Raw genomic sequence first — 20,662 nt, forward strand, 5'->3', positions numbered from 1 at the left:
AAAACATAGTCTCTGTTTTTACAAAGTTTGCATTCTAGTGTGTGTGAATAAGGCGAGGAGAAGTCTGAATGTAAACAAACTGAAAATTATATACAACATAGTGCCAAAGTCAGAAAGGGGATGGGGGTGGGGGGATAGTGTATGTGAGAGAGAAGTGTTAATTTTATACTTCCGGTGATCGGGAAAGCTTCCCGAATAAACCGACTTTTCAGCAGGGACCAACAACAAATGGGGAGTTGGTGTCAGGTTACAGTGAAGCATGAAGATCAAAAACTCAAATCGCAGGTTATCAGTTGCAAGCTGTATGCGACTAAACATGTCAAAGTAGTCCCTCTGGGCCTGCCTTCTAGTTGTGAAAGAACAATACCACTACACACTTCGTACGCTTGTTATTAAAAAAAAAAATGATCAGCAAGGAAATTAAGACGAAGTAAGCGTTCTATCAAGAATTCTAACCATTGGCTGAGACTGGGAAACCAAGCGGTGGAAAGCCCACCGGCCTTCCACCACGCGCACCGCCCCCTCTGGCTAGAGTACAGCTGGTGATTGGCTACTCAACCCGCCCGTCCCGCCCCTCCCGGCCGTCCAGCCCAATCCCGGCCGACCTTGCGCTAACACAGGTTCCCAGGGACCCCGCCGAGGGCGCGTCCCCGTGACGTTTGATGACGTGTTACGTCACCGTGGCGGAAGTCACGGCAGCTGTGTTGAAATCAGTTCGCCCGGTCTTAGAAGCTTCTGCTCACGCCGAGGCCAGCGACGGTCGGGCGGACCCCCTGACGCCTACTCTGCAGCACTGCTGACCTGACGCCGCTGCCACGCCATGTCCACCCCTCCGTTGGCTGCGTCAGGGATGGCGCCCGGGCCCTTCGCCGGGCCCCAAGCCCAGCAGGCGGCCCGGGAGGTTAACACCGCATCGCTCTGCCGGATCGGGCAGGAGACGGTTCAGGACATCGTGTACCGCACCATGGAGATCTTCCAGCTCCTGAGGAACATGCAGGTGGGAAGGAAGGAGGGCTCCGGTCACGGCCGTGCGTGGAGAAAGCGGGATGTTTCTGCGAGGGAGGGGGCTGCTGGTTTAATTGTTACGTGGGGTCCCTGGGCGTCAACGCAGCTGCCCTGGCCAAACCTCGAGTATGTGGTCTCCCCCATTTACATTCAGAAGCGTTCCCCAATAATGTGTCTGTCCCCACGATGTGGAGGTGATGTTTTCCAGGCCGGATTTCTGGAAGATTGAAGCCACATTTTCTAGATTCGACCAGGTTCTCAGGTTTCTAGGCGAACTCTTGTATCTTTCAAGGTAGAGGTGAGTCTCATTCCGCCATGCTCTTGGGATTATTTTAATCTCATCTTTTTCCACAGAATACTTTTTGAGGGTCCAAGGTGTTGAATTCAGATTCTGCTAAGCATTTTGTTAAACAGCTTTATTTTGGTATAACTGACGTACAGTACAATGCATTTAAAGTTTTGACACATGTGGACGTGTGAAACCATCCATCACCCCACAAAGTTTCCTCGTGCCCCTTTTAAATCTTTACTTCTGGCCTTCCATCCACAGCCAATCTCTGCTTTGCTTTCTGGCACCGTAAATTAATTTGCATTTTATAGAGTTTCATATAACATACACTATGATTTTTGGTACAGGCGGGCGGTGTGGCTCCTTTCACTCAGCATGTATCAGTAGTTCCTTCCTCTTCATTGCTGAACAGTGTTCTACCGTATGAATATAACACAATTAGCGTATCCGTTCATCTGTTGATGGACATTTGGGTTGTATCCACTTTGGAGCTCTTATAAATAATACTGCTATGAGTGTTCAGCTACAAATGTTTGTGTGAACATGTGTTTCATTTCTCTTAAGAAGATAGATGCCTGGGAGTGAAATTGCTGGGTTATAAGGGAAATGTCTGTTTAACATTTTAAGAAACTTTTCCAAAGTGGCCACACCATTTCACATTTTCATCAGCAGTGCTTGAGCCTTCTAGTTACTCCTCATTCTTGCCAGCACTTGTTATTGTACGTCTTTTCTTTTTTTTTCTGTGTTGTATGTCTTTGTTTTGTCTCCCAGTCTGTGGCTTTTCATTCTCTTCATATTGCCTTTTGAAGAACAGATATTTTAAATTTTGATGGAATCCAATTTATTGATTTGTTCTTTTACAGATTTTGCTTTTAGTTCCATATCTAAGAAATCTTTGTCTAACCCAAGGTGGCAAAGATTTCCTATGTTTTCTTCTGGAAGTTTTATAGTTCTAGATTTTACATTGAGGTCTATGATCCGCATGGAGTTAATTTTTTTATATAATGATAGATATGGATTTTTTTTTTTGCATTTGGATATCCAATTATTTCAGCACCATTTTGCTTATCCTTTTTTTTTTTTTTTTTTTTTTTTTGCGGTACGTGGGCCTCTCACTGTTGTGGCCTCTCCCGTTGCGGAGCACAGACTCCGGACGCGCAGGCTCAGCAGTCACGGCTCACGGGCCTAGCCACTCCGCGGCATGTGGGATCTTCCCGGACCGGGGCACGAACCCGTGTCCCCTGCATCGGCAGGCGGACTCTCAACCACTGTGCCACCAGGGAAGCCCTTGCTAACCCATTTTTAATGCTTATCTTTACTACTATGGGATGTGGATATCATTCTTGTTTTATGGATGAGGATTCTATGATTCTGAGAGGTGAAGTGACTTGTCCAAATCTAGTCAGTATAGGGTAAATTTGAATCCAGGGCCTCAGACTCTTAGAACTTTAGAACTCTTATTTCAGTTGGTGCACTAAAGAATGTTTTATTGCCTTTCTTTTTTTTAATGGTTGAGGGGTTTTTTTCCTATTGATTCTAGAAGTAATATAGTTGTATGGAAATATTTTAAGACCATGTCAATAAAGCCAGCGTGAAATAAAATACAAAGGGAATCCAAGAGAAGATATGAAATCTTTGGCAATTGTTTTAAAAATTAATGGATTAATATATAAGATGATTAAAGTATGGGTTAAATGATCTCAGAATTTAGCAAATATTTCTTTATTTTCAACCTGCTGTATTGGACTAGTAGAGCTAATAGCTAATATCTATCAAGTACTTTCCTTGGTCAGGTATACTGTTATAAGAACAGTTCTAAGAAGTATTTTTATCTCTATTTTACAGTTAAGGAAATTGAGGCTTAAAGAGAGAAGACTTTACCCAACATCACACATGACTGGTAGCTCGTCCTACTAACCTCTTTATAATACTAACTTGCTGTCAAACAATTTGTACTATTAACAGAAATATAATACACATCCATAACTGACACTGAAAGAACTGAACTCTTTCAAAAAAGTATTATTAATAACTAGATTACCTGTGGACATATATTCTAAACCAATTTGTAAGGGACTACAATAGTTATTTCTTTGTGCTTCTTATATTGTGAATCCGGTGATTTAACTCCTCTAAGACCCTGTGGGCCATATCATAATTGGCTGGAAATGAAGCAACAGTGTGCTCCTTCATTTATAAAAAGCTGAGAGAAGTGGTACAAAGAAGACGACATATAAGCTATTTATTAATGCATTCTTTTAAGTATTTAAATTTTTAAAATTATCTTCTATATTATTAATCTAGAAGGATGAAGTGCCATAAATATCAACTGCTGAGGTTATTTCTGAGCATTTGTTTTAGAGAAATGGTTCTTTATTAGTTGTCCTTTAGCCTCTTGAAAATCTAATGAAAACCATGGACTCTCTTCTGAGAAAAATGCACATGTAAACATTTTGAATAAAATTTCAGGGGGTTAACAGATGTCTCCCTAAAGATCGCTAGATCCCAGATTAAGATTCTCTGCATAAGAAAGTATTGCTTTGGTTCTATTTGTTATGCTTTAAATCTTAAAAAAAAAATTGTTTTGAATATATAATAGAATATATTCGTATATTCTGAACATATTCAGAATTCAGAAATAAAAAAGGACATTACAGTGAACATTCCCCCTCCCATCACTATCTGCTAGCTAACTTCTCTCCACAGGTGATGATTATTATTGATTTTTATTACTATCCTAATATATCCTTCCACATAGTCTGTGCATATTTAAGCAAATGTATATTCTTTCATTTCCTCCCTTTTTGCACAGATAATACTGGTATATTATACACATTTTGCACCTTGCTTTTTTCATTTGGTACATTTTGGAGTTTATTCATATCTATACAGAAAATACTTCCTTTTCCTTTTGAGGTGTATAGTATAGTAATCCACTGCATGGACATACTGTGCTTTATTTAGCCAGTCCTCTAGTGAAGGGCATTTAGATGGCTTTTAATCTCTCACTGTTATACTGTAGTGAATACCTTCCTACATAAATGCTCAAGTATACCTGCAGGATAATTCTTAGAAGTGGCTTTGTGCTTCTGTAATTAGATAAATTATGATGAATTGCGCTCCATGGGAGTTGTACCAGCTTATGCTACCATTTCCTGACCAACAATCAGGCTGAGACTAACAAGCAAATTATATTTCTGGATCTTTGATCATTTGATAGGTGAAAATCTACTTTACATTTCTCTTAGTCTTAATGAGTTCCAGCATCTCTTCATATTTTTATGAATCATTTCTGTTTCCTTTTCCGTTAACTGCTTGTTCATATTATTTGCCCATTTTTCTATCTTTTTTTTTTTTGGTCTTTTTTACCCTCTCCCCCAACTTATAAGATTTGGCTATTTACATATTAGAAAAACTTGCTCTGTATGATATAACTTGCAAGAATTTTTTCCCCCAGTCTGTTGTTTACCTTTTGCCATACATATATTTGTTTAAGGTAGCTGAATTTATCAGTCATTTTAGGTTCAATGTCTAAGTCAGGAAGTCCTTCCCCACTCCAAAATCAGGAAATATTCAGTTTTGTTTCAATTTTTATACTTAAAACTTTGATCTGTATGGAATTTATCCTAGTATGAAGTGTAAGGCATGGCCCCAGCTTTACTTTTTCCAAAAAGTTGATTGAATAATTCGTTTTCCTCCTCCATTGATTTCAGATGCTACTTCATATAAATGAATCAATTTATGGATGCTCTGTTCCACTTAGCTGCCTTCTTTTATGTAGTAATGGCAAACTTTCTTACATTTATTGAGGCTCTATAAAGTATTTACACTTATTTTTCAAAATCGCCTTGGCCATTCTTGCTTATCTTTCCACATATACTTTAGAATCACCTTAATAGTTCTGAGAAAATCCTGTTAGTGCTTTTATTCCATTGATTTAACCTAGAGAGACTTTATATTGGTATGATGTTGAGTCTTATTAACCGAGAACACAAAATATCCTTTTTTGTGTCTCTATGAAGTATTTTAAGTTTTCATATTTATCTTGACATTTTTTAAGTCAAATATTTTATCTGGATATTTTATCTTTATTGTTGCTGTTGTAAATGGGGTCTTTTTCCTTTCTCATTTTCTTTTGTTTTTATATATGAAAGCAGAGCTATGGTTTTCTGTGTATTACTTTTGTACCCATCTCTCTCTTGACTTCCTTTATTGATAGAACTTTATATCATTTGTAAATAGTGACGGTTATGCCACAGCTTTTTAATATTTCAACTTTTTTTTCCTTCTCTGATTGCATCGGCCGGTACCTACGGAACAGTGTTCACTGGTAGTATTAGTGGTCTTAGTAGACACATCCTGTTCTGTTCCTGACTTTAGTGCAGATGCTTGTAATATTTCCAACATTCATCGTGGTGCTGACTTTTTAACTGAGATAAATGTATTTTATTGTGTTGGGGAATTTTTATTAGGAGTTTTATATTTGTTTTAAGAATGGATGTTGAATTTAGTTGAATGCCTTTTTAGTGTCTAGCGGTATGATCACATATTTATTTACAGATATTCAGTATTCATTAGTGAGATGGTTACTGATGAGCTTGTTAGCTAAGCATCTACATTATATAGTATATCCCAAGAGCTCCTAGGCACTATTATAACTTATACTCTATGGTATAGGAAACTTATCTCTCTCATGTTCACTGCTCTACCTCAGCTTCTAGAACAGTGCCTGACAACATGAAAAGTAAATTTTTTGAATGAATTAATTGCTCCCTTCTTTGAGAAGCTGATGCTCTATGTGAAAACTAATACCCAAACTTGCTAAGAGGGTGAATTTGAGGAGGGTGGTTCTTTGTATTTCAAAGGATTTTGTTTTCCTTTATGAAAGGATTTATCAAGAGTTCTTTTGCATAACACAGAATTCTTAGTGAATTTTAAGTGTCCATTTATGGAAAAAATAATTCATGAAAGTAAAATAATCCAGACTGTACTTCAAGACTTTCTATGTGTGTACACTATACTAAATACAGGGATATAAATGTCAGCTGCTTCTAGTCTTTATTAAGTACAAAATATGGGCAAAGTACTCAACGTAGTCAGTACCATAATAAATGTAGAGCCTCCTTCTGTATGCAAGATGTAATCATTATACTTATTATCACCCAAACAAGAAAGCAGTGACCCTTTGAAACTTTTCTCTTATTTGATAATGTTTGTGAAAGTTCATAAATTGAAAGGTCATGAGAAATCCTATGTTGTATTGGGGGGTGAACTCTTATAATGCTTTTCTCCTTTAAACTGTTTTGACTAATTCAGTCCTTGGTACTTTTATCGTATTTCTTTGAGATATAATCCTCAGAATGTTTTAATTCTTGAGAATTTCCAAAAATCCTAATAAAACTCATTTCAAAGAATTTCAGAAGATCTGTCTCCTTAACTTATAAACATAACATTACAGGATATTTGGAAATGAGAGAAAAGAAGAAAATGAATTATTAAGCCTACCTTCCTATTACATCTTTTATCAACTATTACACCTTTTAACAACTACGTATAGGCCTTTACAGTCTTTTTTTTTTTTTTTTAGTGTTTATGGTTTTATCTACTTGTGACAATAGTGTGTCTTGTTTTCTTTCTTCTCTGAACACTCTACCAGGCTCTTCTTTTTTTTTTTTTTTTTTTTTTGCATTCCTACCTCATCTGTTTAGAAAAGAAAAAAAGGATGAACTGAGGTTTAGAAAGACTGGACTGATCTTCTAGCTATTAGACAGTAGTTTGGGTTTTGGTTTTTAAGTCACTTTATTCCCCAAGGTAAGTGTATGTATGAGTGCTTATAATGAAATTACCTCGTATACTAGAAAACATGGTACAAATTTTGTTAATTCTAATTTCAGGATGATTTCACAGATCAAATTGTGGGAATAAAATACTGTAAAGATGTACAGAGAAAGGAAGATTTTGTTTGTGAGTTTCAGCACTGCACAAAAGGTGCATTTAGTTCTAAATAGGTAGTAGTTTTTCCATTTATCTGTGATTTTTGTCATTTCAGTATATATTTTTGGCTTCTTTTGATAAAATTCATGAATTAAAAATATATAAGCATCCAACACAGAGTTATGATCATAGCAGTTACTTGTAATAATTTATTAATGATATTCAAGTACAGATTGATTTGCACCTATCTCCTGCTATTGATTTCCTTTTAAAGTAAAACTTCTGTACGCGGGCCTCTCACTGTTGTGGCCTCTCCCGTTGCGGAGCACAGGCTCCGGACGCGCAGGCTCAGCGGCCATGGCTCACGGGCCTAGCCGCTCCGCAGGATGTGGGATCTTCCCGGACCGGGCACGAACCCGTGTCCCCTGCATCGGCAGGCGGACTCTCAACCACTGCGCCACCAGGGAAGCCCTTAAAGTAAAACTTTTGGTGACAGCTTTATGTTTTAATGCATACCTTGAGTATCTTAATTATCTTATCATATTTAAGGTATTTTGAGATTATTTTTGCAACAGTGGCAGCATACTCTTCTTTTTCTTCTGCTGAAAAGTCTTGATCTTAATTTTTTTCTTTTCTTCTTCTTTTTCTTTATTGAGAAGCTGCCAAACGGTGTCACTTACCATACTGGAACATATCAAGACCGGTTAGCAAAGCTACAGGATCATCTTCGCCAACTCTCTATTCTCTTCAGGAAGCTGCGATTGGTCTATGATAAATGCAATGAAAACTGTGGAGGGATGGATCCCATTCCAGTAGAGGCAAGTTTTAGTGGTAGAGGGAGGATGAGTCTAAGATAGTCTCAGGACATTTGTAATTTTTTCCTTTCTCTCTTCTGTTTTCACCATATTTCCAGATTATGAAACATACTGGTTTTGCTTTTGACTAGAGAAGATGAAATTGTGATATATATATATATATATATATATATATATACATATACATAGAATTATTACTGTCTTTTCTTGTTAATAATTTCTAGTAGACTTTAACATCCAGGCTGATAGTAAATTTTTGTTGTTGGGAGGAGAGGGTTGTCTGTGGCAATTTTTATTATTGCTTCCAGTGTCTCATTTTAATTAAATCAGTGCATGATGTTTTAGTAGGCATATTAATAGTATTGTAAAATCCTTTTAAAGTGGTTTTCATGTAAGTTCTTTACAGATAAAAGGTTATAACTATTTTTATCATTATTAATTTAAATTATCTTAGTGGAATCACTCTAGTTTTTAAATATTTTTTAAATTTAATCTCGGATCATAGATATATTTTAGTTAATTAGGTATATGATATTTTTATAGGTGCCCTTTTCCTGTTGACAAGTTATATATGTCTGCCACCAAAGGTAGCTGGGAAGGTTTGGATGTTCTCTCATTACATATAAGGAACAGTTTCCTGTGATCAGTGCTTTCTTTTTTGAGTGATCAGCATGTAAAGAGTGCACAGAGAAAGAGTAAACTGCAATACAGCCTGAAAAGAAGGGGTCAGAGATGTGGAAGATGGGAAATGTGGTTGACATTGACAGATGCTGCAGAGAAGTTAAGGAAAATAAAGAATGAAAACTGTCCACCAGATTAATTGTTGGTATATTTGAGCAGAGCTTCTGTGAAAAGGTAGCAACAAGAAGTCAGATCACAGTGAGCTGAAGATTAAACAGGAAATAAGGAACTGAAGCCAGAAAGTGGATATCCATCTTTCAAGAAGATTAGATTAAAAGCAAGAGAAGAAAGCAGTAGATGGAAGGAGGGATAGAGTTGAGGGTTAGGGATTTTTTCCTCCAAATGGGAGAACATGTTTAGATAAAAAGGAAGAAAATGGTAGGGTGAGGTTGGGGAAAATAAATAATGAAGACAGGAGGGCAGAGGAATCAGGGCACAGGAATGGAGACAAAGTGTCTTCAGGAGGAAGGACCACTCTGCTTGCGTTAGGAGAGAGGAAAGGAAGAAAGTGGCTGTGAATGTGGGCAAGTTTATATTTGTCCCAAGAATTCATAGAAGTTTGGGCAGATTGACTCCTGATTGTACCAGTTATTTACCTCTGTCCTGTTCCTGCATTGGTAATGTAAGATGGAAGGACTAGATAATTCCTGAAGTCTCTGTCACATCTACAAGAGGCTTCATCAAATAAACTTCATCACAAATCATACGTATTTAATTATAATCCTGCTAGAAGTTTCATTGCTATATAAATTTTCTTCTCTTACAAAAAAACTTTCTCCCAACTAAAAGACATCTAGAAATCTGCACAGATACTAGATAGTAAGTAAATGACATTTATATAATACGCATCCATGAACTTCCTTTCTTTTTAGTATAGATGAAGGAAAGCCTGTTCCACCTCAATGAACTATAAATTTCGTAAGGGTAGGACTTATTTGTCATTTGTCTTATTTGTCATTATTTTTGCAGTGTCTCCCCAGCCACTATCTGCCAATTAAATATTTGCTGATTGACTGAGTAGGATATTACTTAATTACATGTGACAACTAATTTTGCTAAAAGGACTATTTTGCAAAAGAAATCTGAAAAGCTAATGTGTAGAGTGCACTGAAATGATAGACTTCTAAGGCTTTTATTTTAGGCTGTCATTTGAATTAAAATATATTTTTGTACTATTAAGAGAAAAGTATAAAAAGTGATCTTAATCGGATGCATTATCTATACCAGTATAATTGGAAATTGTGTGTCATATGTTTGACTTTTTTAACTTTTGTCTGTCACTGCCAGCAACTTATTCCATACGTGGAAGACGATGGCTCAAAGAATGATGACCGGGCTGGCCCACCTCGTTTTGCTAGTGAAGAGAGGCGAGAAATTGCTGAAGTCAATAAAGTGAGTTGCTAGTCTGTATGTTTTATATTTCCGAATTATTGATACAAATTACAGGGGAGTCTGTGTAACTCAACAACATAATTTGAATTATAGAATTACCTGAAGTTGTTTCTGTGACAAATTTAACCTACTTAGAGTACAACCCAGGACTAAAAGGTAAGCAGAAATGCCATCTGAATAGTCAGAAGAGAGACCACAGAATTCAGGCAGTAAAGCTCTTAGAAAAGCCTCATAGGCACTCAGTCACAACCCATTTACTTTCTTCTTTTCTAGGCAGAATTGTAGCTCTCTAGCTTAGAGTGTATTTGGAGGAGCAAATGATAAAAATTTACAAGTAGGAGAGGTGAATGTCTCAACAGCTGAATAAGAAATTGAGTTATCAAAGCACTACCCCATCCCACCCTCCACCCCACAAAAGTTCCTAACTTGAATTTATTGCTGAGTACTTTTAGAAGTTCAGAAGATAATGTTCAGATAGTTCTCTAGAAACATAGGGAAATAAGGAATGTTGTCAGTTCATTCTGTGGTGGAAACAGTTCATTCTGTGGTGGAAACATGGTTACCAAAACCTAACAAATAGCACAGTAAATAAAACTACCAATCTCGCTCCTTCACTTACAAATACATGCTCCCACCTCCTGCCCCACTCCTGAAATTCTTAATGCTAGTTAATAGAATTCATCAGGGTATTAATTAATCCACCACAGCCACAGAGGGTTTTCTGAGGTAGAGGAGGATGACTCAGTTTACATATAATATCAGTAGATTAAATTGAAAAAAAGAATGCTTAAAACTATTAACAAGATAGTCTTTTTTTAAAAAAAACGTATTTCAGATAAGTAGCCAACATTTTTCATTGAGATGAAATATAGGCATAAAACAGGATGCCTTACACCACTGTGTTTGATACTATTTTAGAAGTTATAGCCAGTGAAACTGAAATAAACTTTAGGAAACGGGTTATAATATTATGTACAAATCTGTTAAGTTCCTTAAGCTTGTACATAACATTTTAACTCAAGCTTAAGTTCAAAGAAGCTCATTGATGAGAGTCAATAAGTGTTTGAAAGAAGAGCTTAATACAAGATTGATACCATTTTTCTATAATGCCATAAAGAAATTAGAATGTGAGATCCTATTCACAATTGCAGCAACAAATATTAAGTAGTTAGGAATTATTTCCATGATATATGTAACTAAACTTATTAAGATACATAAAAGAAGTTTTGAATAGTTGAAAGAACACATTAAGTTCTTATATGGGCAATAACTATTCTAAACAGTAACAGTCCAAATCCAAATATGAATTCTCTTGAAACTGCACAAAACTAGTAAGATTTTAGCGCAATACCAGTCAAAAAACAAATCCCAATAAAATGCAAATTGGATTTTCTTGAGAGCATACTAAAATACATATATAAAACAATTCCTATAAGAGTAATAAAATAAAGAACTCTTTGCTTCAAAAACTAAAACGTGATATCAAGTATATTGTAAAAACAATAATTAAGTGTGAAATACCGGCACCAGAATAGATTAGTAAAATAATAGCCAGAAAAAGTCTTCCTATTGTATATGAGAATTTAATATGACGTAAGAGGGATTGTGTGGAAAATTAGTCTTTCAAGAGAGACACTTTGGGGGAAAATTAAGCTAGCTTTTACATTACACCATGTGTCAAAATGAATTTCAGAGTTGAAAATAAGACTTCCAAAACAAAGTATTGGAAAATTAAAAGAAAAATGTATATCAAAACTCAGGAAAAAAGAAAAAGATGGATAGATCTTTCTAAAATAACATTTAAAACAGTTTTTAAGAGGTGAAATATAAATTAAGAAGAATAGTTCCAGCAAATTTGACAGTAATAAACATAAACAATTTACAGTAGGAAATTACGAGGGGATTGGGAACTTTTAATTTAGATCTTGAAGAATAAGTGGTGTTTGGTAGTACAGAGATACAAGACATTCATTTATTAAGTGTTACATGTTTCTGTTGATAATCTATGTATTAATTCACAATGGATGTGTTCTATTATTTTTCTCTATAGTAAGGATATTATTTATAAAATACAATGAAATGTATATATAAATAAAACACAATTGTGATGGTATCTTTGATTTCAGAGTACCACATGTGACATACATATAGTTTGTTCTCTACCATAGAAGATATTATGATATTTGCGGGGGGGGGGGGGGGGGGGGGTCGGGGGAAGGCGGGGGTAAGCTTGTGTAACTTCAGAAAGATGTAATTTTTCTAAAGGTAAGTTTCATTTCACTTTCCATTTCTCTAAGTTCCTCTTTTTTTCCTAATATGATGGTTTAGTCATAACCTATTATTGATTTTTTTAAAGACCTATCATATAATCAGACTATAGTAATACTTTGACAGTGTGTAATCAAAAAACTCTTACTAGCTATTGACGTAGAATTTTGTGAATTTTAAGTAAAGGATGTAATTGATATCAAGACTGTGATGTATAAGAGTATTTCTTTCTCCACATGAGGATGTAGCTCTCTGTACAGTCTCTCTCTGTCCTGGACCCACCTACATACTTTCCTTCCCCCAGTCCTTTCAATGCGGTTGTCGTAATTGGGGTTCAATAAATATTCTGTGTTCATATTATTATGGCACGTAAATACTGCTTATTGCTAAGCCACATAGTAAACTAGAATTACATTTCCTTGAATAATTATTTTGTTTTCCTAAAGTTAATAGTTCTGTAATTTTGAAAAATTTTGGTTAGTTCTTTATGCATCTGTGGCCGCTCCTCAGTACTGTTTTCCAACTTTGCAGAATCAAATTATCAGACGACTTACAGGTTTCCCCCCCACCCCCACCCCAAGTCCTCCCATCTCCTCAGGTCTTGGTTGAATGCTCCCTGGGCCTGCTGTTCATCTATTGCCCTGGGGCTTTCCTTCATCTCTTCTGTTGGTTTCACTATTTCCTCAATCTCCTATCTTTCTCTTTCTTGGTTTATTTCTCCCTCGGTAAGGTCCATGCGTCAGTGGCTTCTTTAGGAGGAATGCAGGGACTTTCGCCTTCACGTATCTGTCCAGTTGATCGTTTGGCTAGATATAAAATTCTATGTTGTAAATCAAGTTCCCTCAGAGATTAGAAGGTATTCTTCCATAATCTTCTCATACAGGGTTTGGCAAACTTTAAAGAACCAGATAGTAAATATTTTAGGCTTTGTGAGACATGTGGTCCTTGTTCATTTTTTTTTTTAATTATTTTATTTATTTATTTTTGGCTGCGTTGGGTCTTCATTGCTGTGCATGGGTTTTCTCTAGTTGCGGCTAGCGGGGGCTACTCTTCCTTGCGGTGCATGGGCTTCTCTTGCGGTGGCTTCTCTTGTTGCGGAGCATGGGCTCTGGGCGCACGGGCTCAGTAGTTGTGGCTCATGGGCTCTAGAGCACAGGCTCAGTAGTTGTGGCACACAGGCTTAGTTGCTCCGCGGCACATGGGATCTTCCCGGACCAGGGCTCGAACCCGTGTCCCCTGCGTTGGCAGGCGGATTCTTAACCACTGGGCCACCAGGGAAGCCCATGGTCCTTGCTCTGATGTAAAAACCATCCTTAGCTCGTGGGCCTTACAAAAACAGATCACATGCCATAGTTTGCCAACCCCTGTTATGTTTTGTTGTCTTTGCAGATGGAGGCTCTAAAAGATCTGGTGAGCATCTGATGCTTAATCGTGAGCCATTTATATTTGGGAGGGAAGCACTGGAAAGCCTATCGCAGGCTTTGTGAGTTGGCTTCATCATAGCAAGATCTGGAAGCAAGTTGGCTCTTCTCTTTGGGGGGAGCCCCAACTATCATTTACTGAGGATTTTTTTCTTTAGGGCTATTCCATTTCTTCAGAGGAGAATCTTCCAGTGCCCTAAATAGAGTGTAGTCTCATGTCTTCTTGCCGTCTGCTGTGCTGGTGGCACTGAATCCCCAGCTGTTCTGGTTCAATTTCACAGGAAACAAACCTCTCGCTCCCTGAAACGTGGGACAGGACACGGGAGAGGGTACTCAGTCCCCCGTTGGTGAGGAGTGGGAGAGAGCACCTGGGCTCTCGCGCGTCCCTGTAGCTGTTTCCCTCCAGTTTCTGTCCCCGGGGCCTCACGTGCTGACTTTGCGATGGCACCTGTCTCCAGGTCTCCGTGGCGGATCAGCACGTTCTCACTGTCATCCTTCCTGCATCCATCAGGGTTGTACAGTAGTTTCCTCCCATGTCATTTATTGCTCCCCTTCTACTTTCCATTCTTAACATGTGCCACCTGACATCTACTGTTGTCTCCTTTCTGATCATTTTTCTCCACGTGGATTTATATAGCTTTTTCATTCCTCTCCTGCCATTTTATTAGGGTTTGAGAAAAAAGAAAAGATAAACACATGTGTTTAGTCCACAGTGTTTATCTGCAACAGGCTTACTTCAATGAACAAAGTAGTATTTCTGAACGTTCATCTATTTATGGAATAAAAGCCCATATTTTAAATTCTGTGTTCCCATTTATACTTCAGGCATTTGAGAACTCGTTTTGATTTTGAATAAACCATTTGAATCTGTTGAATTTGCTGTTGTACATACTTCTAACTTTGGCATAAAACTTGTTTTAGTTAACATAGTATTGAACTGAAGATTATTACAAAGAGGAAAGAATCCATTACATGTTTTAAATTAAACAGATTTAAAGCTTAGCCCTGTATTTCCATGGGAATTTTTTTTTTTTAAGAGAATTTAGAGAGAAACTATCTTCTCTTGAATGGCAGAGGAAGTATTCATTTGATTGGCCTCATGGCTCTCTCTTACTTCCTGGGAATTGTTACTGTAATTTGAGACAGTACTGGAGAATTAAGCAGTAAACAGAAACCAGAAAAAAAAAAAGAGGGAGAGGACTAAGATTTGGTTAACTCAAATTGAAATTCCCCTAAAAAAGGCAGAAGAGAATAAAGTTAACAGCTGAAAACCAAAGTGGATTTTTTGACCCAAAGAGATTTTTGACTCATTCCTTAAATAAAACATCATAAATGTGAATTGAATATAATACATATTCTGACTGTTAACCAAGTTATCTTATGTATAATTAGTGGTACTAAGGTATTTTATTTTTTCTTTTCCCCCACTTCTTCCAACTTTGTACCTCCCTTCTAGAATACAAGATTAAAATATAATTGAAAAATTTTAAAACACTGAGTAAACTCATGATCAATTGATATATATTTTTCTGCCTTAATGGCACACATACCTGAGTGTTTCTGTGAAAAATATGTTTATTTTAAATAACCACCTTCAGATGGTAAAATGTTGGCCTAATTACATAGTCACACAGATGCTATTAAAAGTAGTTTAAATTAACTGAGTTAATTTTTCAACTACAGTTGACCCCTGAACAACACAGGTTTGAACTGTGCAGATCCACTCATATGCAGATTTTTTTCAATAAAATACTCCTGTACTACACAATATGCAGTTGACTGAATCTGCAGAAGCAGAACCATGGATACAGAGGGCAGACTGTGGGACTTGAGCATCCTCAGATTTTGGTACCGCGGCAGGTCCTGGAACCAGTCCCCCACAGTGTTTAAGGGTCAGCTGAGTATCACTGTGTACTTGAGATTGTACAGAACATACTGATGATCAGTCCGGTTTCTAACAACATATATATCACTGATGTCTACCATAGTGGCATGAAACTTTGGGGCATGAAATTTGTAATCAGTACTTGATATAAATCATCAGATGAAGAATGGCCTAATTTTAATAGTCAAATTTTTGGCTTTTTAAAATACTTCATTTTCTTTTCCTATGTGCTTGAATCCATAAGCCTTAATACCCAAGTAAAGGATGAACACTTGTTTGAGACTGTATTTTAAGGATATCAGAATGAGTTCTATTTTGCTTAAAAGTATTCTGTTAATGGTAAAATGAAACTGAAAGAGATATGTGGGTAGTTTTTACAGAGTTGACATATAATTGAGTTCAAGCTAGAAGTTAAAGCATTTTTGACCAATTGTCACAGCCTCTGTATGAATAGTAAATTGTATGAATAGTAAATTACATGGTATGACTTAGCATAAACATTTTTTTAAGTATCTACTCTACTTACACATTCACCTGTTAATGTAACAAATTAGGCACAGATGATGGATTTTGATAACAGCAGCTGTCAACCTCTGTTAAAATCAATCAGTGGCAAGATTGTATATATCAAATCCTATATCATGTCATGAAAATTTATTTACAGTTTAACCACTAATAAGCATAACTGTCAGCTTTGCTGTTGATATTTTCATGATGTGTTTTGGCTCTAGGTATTTTACTTGTATGCTAATTCTTTTAATTTAAAACTTTGTGGCCTCTTTGAGACAAACTGTCCAAATGCCTTATGACATATCATACTTAAAAAAAGTTTTACTATTCCCTAGAGTTGAATATTACCTTGAAAATCTCCCACATTTTTTAGTTCTCTTACTTTAAGAGTTAATGACGCTAAATTTTTAAAATGAGTATATCAGAATTTATATTTCCAAATGAGTATTCTTGAAAGTAGCATTTATTCCAGTGATGTAACCATTGTGGGAGCGATCTGTAACCTCTGTTTGGATATTGATTTGAAAGTCTGTTTCTGACCACTCAAGAATATAATTTTATTACTTCTAGTTACTCCTTAATTTATACTGAAAATGTGATCACTAAGCTTCATTCACCAGACTTGGCCTCTGAATGGTCTTCAACTGTTTCAAAAACTTAAATACCTCCTCTTTCTCCTTTTCCATGGATACAGATTTGTCACTATTGAAGTTATTTAGGAGAACCCATTGCACACATCTGCCCAGTTAACCTTTTTCATTGCAGTTTAAATCATATTTCTTCTTCAAGAATTTTAATAGATCCCCATTATCTACTAACAAGACCAAATTTATCCTTCCTTCCACTCTTTGCTCACCACCAACTTTTCTAGACCCCAAACAAAAATATTTTCCTTGTTTGCTGACCCTACCAGTTGGGGTTCCACAGCATCTGATATTTTTCCCCTGCCATCTGCCTTAACCAGGTTATGGTCTAGTCGTTTGGGCAGTAGCTTCTTCCTACTTCATGTGGAGTTTCTTCAAGGCAACGGACCGTTTCTTAACTCATTTTTCTTCCCTTACAGTGCCTAACCCAGAGCTGGGCACATAATATACCCTCAGTAAATATTTATGGAACAAAATGTGTTACAGGCTAAGAATACCATTCCAAAGAGAAGTTCTGAATTTTTTTTAAGTGACCATATTCAAGATATGTTAGAAGGTACTAATTCAAATAATTTTTTAAAAATCAACTCATATCCTTTCTCTTCCTTTTATTCAGTTGCTCTTCTCTACTTTCCTCCTGAAAAATGAGAATTGAGCAGGGAATCATGGTAGCTGAAGTCTCTCACAGCTTAGGGGAATGATGGCTTGGTGGAAAAGGGCAGCTGACTGAATCATTTTGAAGCCTTGAATTAGTTCCCTGAACTAAGCTTACTGGTTTTCATTACATGTGTCTGTGTAACTGATTTTCATCTTATGTATGGGTATAAACAAATTAGAACTGGCAAGGGCCTAATAGATTATATAATCCAATTTCTTGCGGAAGAAAACTGAGATAAGGAATTTGTCTAAGATCAAATAGCAAGTTAGAGGCAGAGTCAGAACTGGAACTGAGGTTTTCGACCTCCCAATATACACCTTTATTCGTATATTCCTGTTTTGCTGCCACCCTTGATTGCTGGCAGAAGTTTCTTGGTCTCTAGGATGACAAAGACTTAATAGGCAGCTACCACATACTTATGACAACAGAACTTAGAAGATCGGGCGTGTGAAACTGAACAAGGAGACTGAATACCTCAAGTACTAATAGTATCTCTTTCCCCAAAACTATGTTAAAGTGAGCTTTATGGTACTGAATACTGTATGCTTACCCTGTGTACTCTACGGTCATATGTTTTAATCTGACTGTGTTAATTCTCTTTTCAAATATGAATTAAATTTAATTAATATTGAAGTCTCTTTAAATTGCTTTTCTGTTTTCCAATAAGAATTTCTTCTTCCCTTTTACCTTCTTACCTCCTGTTACCTCTCTAACTCTAGATAGAATATAAGCAGTTTATTTAATCTTAGTTTGCTCTTTAATGAAATCAAGATTAAGATTTTTAGGTCTCTTTATAATGAACATGTACTACTTGATCTGGAGGTATTTTAATATAGTATCTTTAAAATTATCTAACTAAATAATATTACTTCCAAATGTAATGTTTCCAAGAGGTTACTTAATAGTAATGATTATTATAATAACTAGTAAGCACTTTGAAATTCTCTATGTTTGTCTTGTTTTATCTACATAGACATTTACTACACAGGATTTGAAGAAAGGATGCTTAAAAAGAAGTTAACAAACTGTGGTCTAGTAGAAACCCAGATCTAGAGATACAGGGACACCTGCCACGTGCATTCAGGGCATCCAGCAAATCTCAGTTACGAAGACGCTTGTATCAGGGCTGTGCCATCTTGTCTTCAGTTTTCAGCATTAGGTCGCACTTCATGCTGACAGCGAACAGTGACTTCTGCCACATGTTTGAAAGACCAATTGCATCAGGCATTGCATTTTTATTATACTTTCTATTCTATATTGACGGTTTCTGTTCTGTGGCTATCAGTAACATTTGCTGAATGCTTACTTGTATGCCAGGCACAGTTCTGACACTTGACATGAATCAAATCTTTTGATCCTCATAAAAACTCTTCTGAGGTAGGTTCAGTTATTATCCCCATTTTTCTGTTGTGGAAACTGAGGGACAGAGAGCTTAAGTAATTTGGCCAACATCATATATTTAGTTAGTGAAGGAGCTGAGTATAAACCCAGAGAGTTTGGCTCTAGAGATTGTGTTCTTAACCATTATGCTACACTGCCTCTTGGAAAATCTATGTACTTAGGTTTTATAACAAGTAAATATTTAGCTTATTTTCTTTGGTGGTAGAAGTGGAGGAGTGAAGGGAGGTGGGGGATGGAGCTGTAGGCCTCTGGGGGCTGAATTAGACTTCCTCATGCCTTGCAGCGAATGTTTGCTGCCAGAAAAGGATTGAGACCTTCTGCCTTAAGGAAATTAGCTTAATTTGGGTCTGGATCACTGGAGTTCTAACTTGTGACATTTTAGTCTTCTACCTTCATGGTATATATTTCATGAAACGTTTCTGATAAATTCTTTTGTTTTCACAGAAACTCAAACAGAAGAATCAACAGCTGAAGCAAATTATGGATCAATTACGAAATCTCATCTGGGATATAAATGCCATGTTAGCAATGAGGAGCTAAACTGATATTGAAATTTCCAGCATTACACGTTATACCATCTTTTCCCCCTCAAGTATTTTTTCCCTTTAAAGAAGATTATTTTATTCTAGTCACTAGAATGAAAGTTTCTTTCTTTTTTTTTTTTTTTGCGGTACGCGGGCCTCTCACTGTTGCGGCCTCTCCCGTTGCGGAGCACAGGCTCCGGACGCGCAGGCTCAGCGGCCATGGCTCACGGGCCCAGCCGCTCCACGGCATGTGGGATCTTCCCGGACCGGGGCACGAACCCGTGTCCCCTGCATTGGCAGGCGGACTCTCAACCACTGCGCCACCAGGGAAGCCCTCTGGCTATGTTTTATTCTAAACTCTAACCTGCCTGAGACAGACCCGGGTGGCTGATGGCTGCCCTTCAGAAGGCTCTGCTCCCAGCCTTTCCGTGTCACACTCTGGCAAATCCAGCACTGGCTTTGCCTCTTCCTCAACCTGTATGCCCTGTCCTCCCTTCCTTCTGTCTGGTTAAATCCTTAACAATCCTTCAAGGCTCCTGTGAACCCACTGCTGGCCCTCACATCTTTCCACACTGATTTCCACCATCTCTGAACTCTGCAGACTCCTGGGTCAATCACACCCTACCTTCTGCTCTTATGGTCCAGCTTCATGTGTGTGCTTTGTCTGCCCAGGTAGACGGAAAGCTCCCTGGGATTCAGATGAATTTTCCCTCTTCCTCCACCCAGCACAATGCTATAACCATCACAGATATTCAGTTAATAGTGTTCAAACTTGTTTGAATCAAAATTCATTTTACTTCGTAAATTTCTACTGATTAGGAAATGATCTTTTTACTTTGTACGTTACCTTAAGCAGTTATTTCTCTTTTCTTTTCACTATTCTTGATGCAAGAAACAATACTTTTGAGGTCAAAATATTTCCATATTAATGATTAAATTTATACATTAATGAATGCATTATTATTAATGATTGGCACCCATAAAATTAAAGATAAACCAAAAATCTCAGAATAAGCTTCTATACTACAATATCAAGAGGAGTTCAAACTCCATCACAGATGGAGTGCCATCTATGAATAGACAGTACAGAGGGTGATACTTTCTATACATTAAGTCACTAAGTCATTAAAACAATCATATGAATAAGATATTATCCTTCCCTTTTTACAGGTGCTAGAAAGGGGGTGAGGACCGAAAGCAAAGAATATATTTTCCTTGGAGAATTAATCATAGAG

General features: G+C 37.0%; 1 protein-coding gene across 3 annotated transcripts; it reads left to right on the forward strand.

Annotated features, from left to right (window-relative positions):
• Positions 1 to 679: 679 nt before the first annotated feature.
• MED30 (mediator complex subunit 30) lies at positions 680 to 19,531 on the forward strand. Of its 3 annotated transcripts, none has more exons than XM_019932098.3 (5): positions 680 to 997; positions 7,888 to 8,046; positions 10,012 to 10,116; positions 13,774 to 13,794; positions 13,964 to 14,680. In XM_019932098.3, the coding sequence occupies exons 1-5, from the start codon at positions 821 to 823 to the stop codon at positions 14,003 to 14,005; spliced, it is 504 nt and encodes a 167-aa protein (XP_019787657.1). In that variant the 5' UTR covers positions 680 to 820; the 3' UTR covers positions 14,006 to 14,680. The 3 variants fall into 3 exon arrangements, with proteins under 3 accessions (XP_019787657.1, XP_019787656.1, XP_004323354.1); XM_019932097.3 differs by lacking the exon at positions 13,964 to 14,680 and adding an exon at positions 19,348 to 19,531 and having other exon boundaries at positions 681 to 997; XM_004323306.4 differs by lacking the exons at positions 13,774 to 13,794; positions 13,964 to 14,680 and adding an exon at positions 19,348 to 19,531 and having other exon boundaries at positions 685 to 997.
• Positions 19,532 to 20,662: the final 1,131 nt, after the last annotated feature.

This window comes from Tursiops truncatus, chromosome 17 (assembly GCF_011762595.2).
Source record: "Tursiops truncatus isolate mTurTru1 chromosome 17, mTurTru1.mat.Y, whole genome shotgun sequence".
Classification (NCBI taxonomy): Eukaryota; Metazoa; Chordata; class Mammalia; order Artiodactyla; family Delphinidae; genus Tursiops; species Tursiops truncatus.